This window comes from Pollicipes pollicipes, unplaced genomic scaffold (assembly GCF_011947565.3).
Source record: "Pollicipes pollicipes isolate AB1234 unplaced genomic scaffold, Ppol_2.1 Scaffold_1600;HRSCAF=1878_pilon_pilon_pilon, whole genome shotgun sequence".
Lineage (NCBI taxonomy): Eukaryota > Metazoa > Arthropoda > Thecostraca > Pollicipedomorpha > Pollicipedidae > Pollicipes > Pollicipes pollicipes.
In genome coordinates this window covers 6,448,277-6,457,448 of record NW_023595962.1, presented here as the reverse complement: position 1 = coordinate 6,457,448, position 9,172 = coordinate 6,448,277, and the positions used below count along the sequence as shown (strand labels likewise).

The window sequence follows — 9,172 nt, the reverse complement described above, 5'->3', positions numbered from 1 at the left end:
TTTTTTATATGTAATTGCGCCAGGGTGACCGTTGACCTTGCCAAGCCAGGGTAAATATCAGAAGTATGGCCTCCTGACTGATCATTTTCCTTAACTGGCTGGTACCACACCTTATATCAAGTTAGGCGTGTTGCAAGGATGTGTTTAAATCCTGCGAAACAGTTCTAGCCAGCAATGGCTGGTAAAAGGTATGAGGTTAGATCATGACTGCTGAACATAAAAAGACGCTTTTTAAAGCCGTGCACCGTAATCTTCCGTGAAACGGCTCTTGTTTACATTTGCGTTTAAAAATGTTGAAGTGTCACTATCCTACGAAGTTGATATTTTATGTGTCCATATTTCACGTGTTTATATTTTACGTCCGACATCTTTGTTCGTCGATATTGATCGTGTCCATATTTTTTGGGCACATCTAACATTGTTTTCCCAAAATAAAACCGAGATGGGTGACCAATCGAGCATATTATCTAAACTAAAGAACCACGGTGATGGTAGGGGTGAGGAAACGGGGGGGGGGGGGGGGCTGAGCCAAACTTAAGCAAGAGTTCGTCGCCCCCCCCCCTACGAAAAGTCCATGGTGACCCCCGTGGTTCTGTTTCTATGCCCAACAGGGAGAGTGGGAACAGTGGAGAATCGAACCCAGTACCTTTGGCATCCCTCAACCCACTAAGACCACTAAGCTATCAGTATCCTATCGGCGCAAGTGGGCAGCCCTCATTTGAGCAACAGCGTAGCATCGTTGTAGCCGGGCCTGGTGACTTTCCTGTAAATCTAATTACGCCTAAAAGCCACGCCTGGTTAGCATCACACCAGTGCAGCCTGCCTTACTTCGAACGATGTGTCGGTCTGGGGTTCATCTAGAGGCCCGTAAGCTGCCCGCACTGACGTCACCACGCTGGCAAGCTCCGGGGCGCAGCACGCCACTATACAATCAACACTGACCCCTGACCTTCATGGCTCAGACGCGTAACTTTCCCTCGTTTGAACGGCCTCACTTCCGTTGGCGCCACGTGGCGATGGGGCTGGGCCGGCTCGTGCGTCCCGCCTGACAGCGAGAGACAGACGCGGCGCCCAAATCCGCTGGGCTAGTAACTAATTCTTCGCAGTCACGGACACACCGTGCACGTGCAGAGGTGGACAGCGCCCACATGCGATCTTCAGCATGACTTAACCACGCGGACAGAACCCCGCCTTATCAGCTGGACCACCAAGCCAGGCCATACTCTCTCCAATACCCCGGCTCCGAGAGCGGTTGAGTACATCGCCGGGTAAAATTCCATTTGTGTGACGCGCAGTCACTGCGCGTCACTGTGACACTGTGCGCGGATTACGTGACGGCCGAGCAGCAGACAGGCCCGCCAGTTTGTGACCATCTGAGCTTTCAATGCTTCGGTGTGTTGATTGCTCAGAGCATGGAAATTTTTCATTCCGTATTTCTCGAGGCTTCTCAATGCTTTGGTCCGTGTCTCTCGAGGCTTCTCAGTCCGTGGTCCTGGAGACTTCTCGACGCGCCAATCCGCATCGCTAAAGGCTTCTCAATGCTTCAGTCATTGTCTCTCGAAGCTCCTTAATGCTTCAGTTAGTGTCTCTCGAGGGTTCTCAGTGTTCCTGTCCGTGTCTCTCGGGGCTTCTCAGTGTTCCTGTCTGTGTCTCTCGAGGCTTCTCAATGCTTCAGTCAGTGTCTCTCGAAGCTCCTCAATGCTTCAGTCCGTGTCTCTCGAGGGTTCTCAGTGCTCCTGTCCGTGTCACTCGAGGCTTCTCAGTGTTCCTGTCCGTGTCTCGCGAGGCTTCTCAATGTTTCTGTCCGTGTCTTCCTCGAGTTTCAGATGCCAGTCACACCGCTAAGTAGAGCAAGGCTAAAAGATCGGCAACAGCAGTGAAGTTGTTGAAATTGCGCACATTGTTTCGAAACGCGCCAGGTTATTATAAGTAACTTGCGCACTCTGTGGTTGACATTCACAAACACCTATCGCCTCTTACTGAATTTACTAGCTTTGGAACTATGTGAGAATTGACTGTAGAAGTTTTTAAAGTACGAGCCAACGACGCCATTAATGACAGTATTATATTCACGGCGCCCTACTTAATAGCTACACTTAGGCGCTGGGTCTCACCAAGTTAGGAAGCATCCACAAAAGTGGGAATCATTTGATTACGATGGCATTTGTAGCTACGGTGGATGAATTCTAGACGAGCTCTCTCTCTCTCTCGCACCTGTATTAGATTCAGTTTATGTGCCAACGTCGTACATTTCATTCTGAACACCGGCAAACAGCTCCTAGGTACGTCGTCTGTCAGTACGCAATATGTCCTGTCCGGGTACAGGGCGTGAAGCACCATGAAGCATATCTCTGGACAAGTGTACACTATAGGGCACATCGTCCCGTCCAAGTCCATCCGTCCCAAGCACCAGCGGGCAAATTGAAGTGCCACTAAAACCACCATCGTGTCAAATCTGTCATCCATTTTTGCGCATTTTGCTGCCACCCCTTGGCCCGTCATGTACCGAAATTAAGCATGTAGCACCTGTAACCCCTGACTGCCCCCTTAACCTTTTTTGACCTGTGACCCTGCCTACCGCGGCAGCCGCTCAGCGGCAGTGCGCGCGCTGCCAGTTGACCAAGACGGCCGTGTCCGCGTTGTACGTGCTCATGAAGAAGTCGGCCATGACGATGTTCGTGAGGTCCCACCAGTCGTAGCGCACCATGCGCGACACATTCCTGTTAACCGCGTCCGCCATGTCACGCAGTGACTTCAGTCGGTCGAAGATGATGTCGTTGGGGTGGTCGGTCATCTCGCCGGCCAGAGCCCACAGCTCAGGCCGCGGCGCGTCGGCCATGCTGCGGTTCAGCGTGTCGTACAACGCCTCGGGTGTGTCATCGTTGTGCCAGGTGTTGGGCACGCGAGGCCAGAGGATGTCATAGCCAGAGGCGTCGGCGTCCCAGCTGAGGACCAGCCGCCGGTCGCTGGCCCAGAGGTCACCGAGGAGCACCTGGTGGTGCGCGCCGGGCGGCAGCGGCGCCAGCCAGCGCTCCAGCCGTGGCAGCAGCGCATCCAGCAGCTCCTGGTACGCCTCCGGGTGCTTGTCGAACGCGCCCTCGAAGCCGCCGATCTCGAACACGACGATCTCGCGCGTCCGTTCAAGCATCGCCACCAGGTCGTCGACGACCACGGAGAACGGCCGAAACGGCACGAAGCCGTGGCTCACCCAGAAACGCTCGGCCCTGCTCGGATAGAAGGCGACGCGCGCGTCGAAATACCGCGCGCCCAGAAAGAACTGGGTCAGCAGCGTCTCCTCCTGCGCCGATGCGTAGCGCGTGAAGAGGTCGTCGTCGGTTTTCTTGCCTTCGTAGTCGCGGTAGGAGGCGGCGTCGTGCGTGCCGGGCAGCATCACCTCGTGCAGGCGAAGACCGCGTAGGTCGGCGGCAGCGGCGTACATCCAGTCCGGCCGGCTGTACAGACAGTTGGAGGCAACGGACAGGCCGTTGCGCACGTAGGCGACGCCGACGCCCAGACAGTGCGAGACAACAGGTGCGTCCGAGAAGTTGAACTTGGGGATGGTGATGTTGGTGGTGAAGAAACTGTCCGGGTGGTGAGCGGCGGTGATCTCCAGGAGGGGCACGGGCACGGGCGGCAATGGAGGTCGCGTGTCGTACAGAATCACCTGTCGGCAGATAATAGAAGCTGGCTTTGGCCTACAACCCAAAAGAGGGCAGTCGGAAGAAGTCGACAGAGGCATGACACATGTATGTACAAAACGTCAAGTGAAGTCTTAGATTCACCTCTCATAGTAAATGCAGGTTTTTGCGATATGAACTGTTCCATTTGCGAACTACTTGACAAGTTATCAGCCCAGCAGCACGACAGAGGACCGGGCGAGCTAATCACGTGACTCTAACACTGTTGTTACTTTAGGTAACATGGTTGCGGTCGATGCAGCTCGTGAGAACCGGATCACACTTGGCCACCTGTTCCCTGCAGACAGACGAAAGTGTCCGAACTCCTTCGCAGCCGGCCCACCTTGTCGTCCGGCAGTACTTCGGACGCGTGCCAGATCATCTCCAGTCTTCTCCAGACGGCCAGGTCATCATCACCAACAAGACCTCTCGCATTGATGACGACAAACACATCGATGACGTCGTCTCCAGGACAGGCTGCAGCACGGCAGATAAGGAGATTGATGCCAGACCAAAGACGCCACCAACGGGGCAGTCTGCGGCACGTACTCTATCAAACTCCAAGATACTGCAATGATACGAGTCTCATCATTTCTACACTATATTCGGTTGTCGCAAGCTGTCGTCCAGGCAACTGTCAGTGACAATGTCGCAGGCAAATGCAGGTTAGTCGAGCTAAATGGAATTGCATGCAAAACTTAGATGATATCTGCCCGGCATTCAGCCGGGCGTGCTAGGGTTACATCGGACTTATAGCCATGGCCCATCGACTTTGGCGAACGGACTGCGTGCTATCCCAGCAGGGATATACAGCCGGAGGCGAGTATTCGACCGGGCCTCTGACCAGCTGACCCGGCAACAGGGGCCTCTGGCCAGCTGACCCGGCAACAGAGGGCTTCTGACCAGTTGATTGTGCAACAGAGGCCTCTGACCAGCTGACCCGGCAACAGGGTCCTCTGATCAGTTGAACCATTAACATGGGCCTCTGCCCAGCCCATCGGACAACAGAGGGCCTCTGACCAGCTAATCGGGCAAAAGGAGCCTCTGACGAGTTGACTCGGTAACAGGGGCCTCTGCCCAGTTGACCCGGTAACAGAGGCCTCTGACCAGTTGACCCGGCAACAGAGGGCCTCTGACCAGTTGACCAGGTAACAGGGGCTTCTGACCATCTGACCCGGCAACAGGGGCCTCTGCCCAGTTCACCCGGCAACAGAGGGCTTCTGACCAGCCGATTGTGCAACTGACCAGCTGACCCGGCAACAGGGACCTCTGGTCAGTTGACCCGGTAACGAGGGCCTCTGCCCAGCCGATCGGACAACAGGGGGCCTCTGACCAGCTAACCGGGCAACAGAGAGGGCCTCTGCTTAGTTCGCCCGGCAACAGAGGGCCTTAAACCACCCGACCTGGAGTCAGCAGGCTTCTGACCAGCCGCCGGCAACGATGAAAAATGATTACTCAAGGATCACAACTCTGCTGTACTTTGCTGGCAAAGTCGTGTGCCTACCGTAAGTTGATGTCAAGCTGAAATATGGGGTACCTCAAGCTGCAAGTACTACCAGTAAATCATCGTCCTAATTTAATCTCGAAACATTTCCGCGGGAACTGACCCCAGCGCAGTCGCCTGACTGGTGCGATGAAACGCTCCGCCACGGTAGAGGGGTCGGGTGTGTAAGGTTCTTACATCTGAACAAAACAGCGAGCGTACGACTGAGCTACGTCTTACACACATGGCCGCCACTGAGGCCAGCTGCAGCGTCGACATCGATTGCTGCTTAATGGCGCTTCAGCACGGATTCATGGGCTCAATCGGGCGGCCACAGTTTTACATTCTTCTCAGGCACCTTAAGCGAAATGTGGTTCGTACGGTGCAGTTCAATTTAAGAAAACTAAAAGGAAGGTGAATTCTGCTGGGAATCCTTTCAAACCACTCGACTGGACCCATCGAATCGCGAGGAGTCTATCCCGACCCCGATTTCGGACCGGTTGGGCTCCCGGTGATGTGGTTCCACCCGTAGAGGTACTATTTGGTACTATTTGGTACTATTTGGTGCTGACTGCACTATTTGTCGACAGCCAATGCACGGGCGTAGTTTCACCAAATCATTTGGGGGGGGGGGGGGGGGGCTGTACAGTGAAACAAGACCAAACCTACCCTCAAAATGTGCCAACAAACAGGTTTCTTCCCAGATTTGGCCCACTCTCTTCCCAAAGTGAGGGGGCAGGATCCCAAGTTGGGAAGGGGGGCTGAAGCCCCCCAAACTGAATAGGAAGCTACACCCCCAGCATGTTCATTTTTTTATAACCTGTCACTTACACTCAAGGTGCATGGCAGCAAGCGGCACTCAAGGCAGCGGTGCGATGGCGGATATTTGACTCCCCAACAAACAAAAAAATGATTCGAAGCAAAACGAGGGGCAACGCTACAACTGCTTCAGTCTGATCAGTAAAGCCCGGTCGACCAACAAGGCATCTCTCAATGGTCGAGGCGCACGGTTGGGTGCATGCGCGATAAGCTGCGATGGCGTCGTTTCCGGCACGGGGAGCCTGGGTACAGCAAGCGTGGTCACGACAACAGCGGCTTACTCACGCTTCCGGTCAGCTGGTGACACCGTGTCGGGCAGGCTGCGCGGATCTCCGATGACGTCACTGCACAGGCCCAGTCCACCAATGAGGAGCAGAGCGCGGTGCCAGCAGGTCATGGTCGGAGGCGGTGACAGCTGCGGGTGTCTCAGGCAGCGGGGGTCGCTCGGTGCGACCTGACCCGGGCTTCAGCTGGTGCCGGGGGACAGGTGGGCTGATGTTTTCTGGCGGAGGCTGGGCCGTCGTGCGTCGCTGGTGCGCGGTTGTGTTGCCTAGGCCGCAAACAAAGCAAGCTGATTGAGGCAGGGCACAGATGCGTCCATTGGACACGGCGGTATCTGTTGAATGCGATATGGTCAAATTGAGCCACGTCGTAATGCATGTCTAACACGCCTGGAACATTCCCCATCGGCCACCGGACAGGCCAGAAACGACTCAATGAGGACACGAAACGAATGACGTCACAATCGCTAACCAATCGCGAAGCCCTTCTGATGGCGCTCGTCCTCCCATTCGCCGTCATGGAGCGCACACGCCGCGTCGATGTTATATGTGACCTTGCCAGGACACGGTTTCCGAGCGCACTTTGCACACACACGGTTTCCGCGCCACGTTGGGAGACGTGCGCCACTTGTGAATATCACTGGCGTAAATATAGCGGTACGTATGCCGTCAATCTCGATGGCATGCCAAAAACACTGAGGTTTCTGTTCGGTCTGTGTGACAAAAGTCACGGAATTTCTCAAATCACATGCGCTGTGCAGCGCCGGAGCACCAACATCAAGGAAAGAGCACGTAACAAATGGTAGTATCATAACACTTGGCAAAAGGCAGACCAAGATTAGCTTACATATTTCGCCCTATTCGCCTTTGGCCTCGGTATATACTAAAGTGTGATACTTTTGCTCATCATTCTTGCATCGATCACAGGCACCAGCAGCGGTGGTGGCAGAAGCCTGGGGCAGGACATCCTGGCTCTGCGACCCACACGTGCGTGTTGATGCACCGGAGTCTATACGTGCTGAGTCGTGCACTTGGCATTATCTGGCTCGTATACTGACTAATGGGCTCCTTATTATTAATTTCGCTCTTGTGGGGAGGTGCGATGGCATCAGCCCACGACGCGAGCCACCAGCGGCAGTCGGGTAGCTGCGCAGCGAATACACTCCATCACAGACCCCGCCCCCCACCCACACCCGTAATGCCCGGAGAATTGGCGGGACGGAAGGTCCGGTCAGGCACCATGAACGGCTGTCTCCTCGTATATGGTTGTATGTCCTTAACCACGGCATCCCACCTCTAGCGTTTGGCTGTTGATAATATGTGAACGCGGCAAAACGGAACCAGCTGCATTAAAAAAATAGCCGTTCTGAATCCTGGGAGGTGGGAATGAGACAGCTATGCTGTTATCCTCGCGCACCGTCGATCGGGTGTCACGCGTCCATCCATCTTACCTGGCTGACCGAGGGCAGATGTCCCCCTTTAAGGGGCGATCCGAAGAGGAAAAATACGCCGCCGCGCTATGGAGTTCTGTAAGATCAGCTCACCAGCCCTCCTGCTGCTGCGAGGCGCCCCGCCGCAAGGGCTCGCCGATCTGCCTTGACTTCTCAGGCTCCTCTCGTCCCGATGATCTCGTTCTGCTCGGAGGGGGAGTTTTTAATCACGGCGGCAGCCTGCTTGCTGTCCCACACACTGCCGGCCGGGGGATCTTTCACGATCTTCACCTATCGTGGACGGATGGTGTGGAAAAATGCATCGTGTCGAAATGTATGCCAACACAGGCTCTCGACCAATCGTAAATATTGACCTGTTAATCTGAAAAAGTCTCCATGTGCCTCCTTCCTGCATACCCAGGCGTTGAATTTTGCATCACACTATGTCTTACGGCCGAACAGCAACAACAAGCAAGTTGTCGCATATCTGCCCCCCCCCCCCCCTTATTTGCTCAAGTGACCGTTCTACGCTCGATATATGTCAAATCTGCAAATCGACATGAGACCCGCGGTTAAATCGCTTCACCAGGGACGAACAACGGAGGGGGCAGGCTTGGGGCAGGGAAACAATTCCCCCCTCCAACTTTGCCGCAACCTATTATTTGACAATGAAGAGATGCATAGAGGCAAACGGCAGACAGTTGCAATGGACCCACCCCCATGGGAGGTTTCGGCTTCCGCCACTGTGGACATTCATGAGCAATCCGAGAAAGTTGTTTGTTCTAACGACCATGCATCAAGACGATCTTTATTTTAAAATGTTTGCCATTCCATCTATTCATGCCGTCTCGTCATCTTATCTATTCACTCCATGTATTCAGTCATCACATTCACCATACCAATGTAACTCCATCTAGCACTCCATCTATTCCACCATTCCATATTTCTGTCCTAAACACATGCATTTGCCTTCAGCCACGCGCGTAGTCAAATAACGCATACCAGCAGCTGAGGTGGCAGTGATTTCACTTCCTTTACCGACTCATTGCAGCTTAGCCGAGAGCGGACGTTTTTCAGATATGAACTTTCGGCATCACATGATCGCATTTCAAGTGGTTCATCGAACAACGGATGTGCCATATTTGGCATTGTGCTGGTCACAACAAAGTATGCACATCGACTCCCACCCCAGCGACACTGCGCACAGAACCGCCGGCGAGATTGTTTACCGTGGAATCGAATGCGGCTTCAACCATAGGTCGGCTTTCTTCTTTCGCTGCAGATGATAACAGGACTTAGAAACAGTCTGGGAAAGCATAACAGGTCTTTATTCTACTCCCGTTCCACGCAATGCTGCAACATCGATGCAAAACATGGGGACCTCTGTTTGCAATTGCCTACACCATCCACATACGCTATGCAACCAAATATTTCAGGGTCGTCCGCAGACGAAGAAGAAATGAGAGAAATATACTTAAGGCC

The 9,172-nt window shown here is 54.1% G+C and overlaps 1 protein-coding gene across 1 annotated transcript; it reads right to left on the bottom strand.

The window, feature by feature from the left end:
- Positions 1–2,590: 2,590 nt before the first annotated feature.
- On the bottom strand, positions 2,591–6,805 carry LOC119093157 (uncharacterized). Its single transcript, XM_037216066.1, has 4 exons — positions 6,733–6,805; positions 6,265–6,529; positions 4,021–4,154; positions 2,591–3,664 (listed from the first exon to the last, which is right to left on the bottom strand). The coding sequence occupies exons 2-4, from the start codon at positions 6,374–6,376 to the stop codon at positions 2,591–2,593; spliced, it is 1,320 nt and encodes a 439-aa protein (XP_037071961.1). The 5' UTR covers positions 6,377–6,529; positions 6,733–6,805.
- Between the last annotated feature and the right edge of the window lie 2,367 nt (positions 6,806–9,172).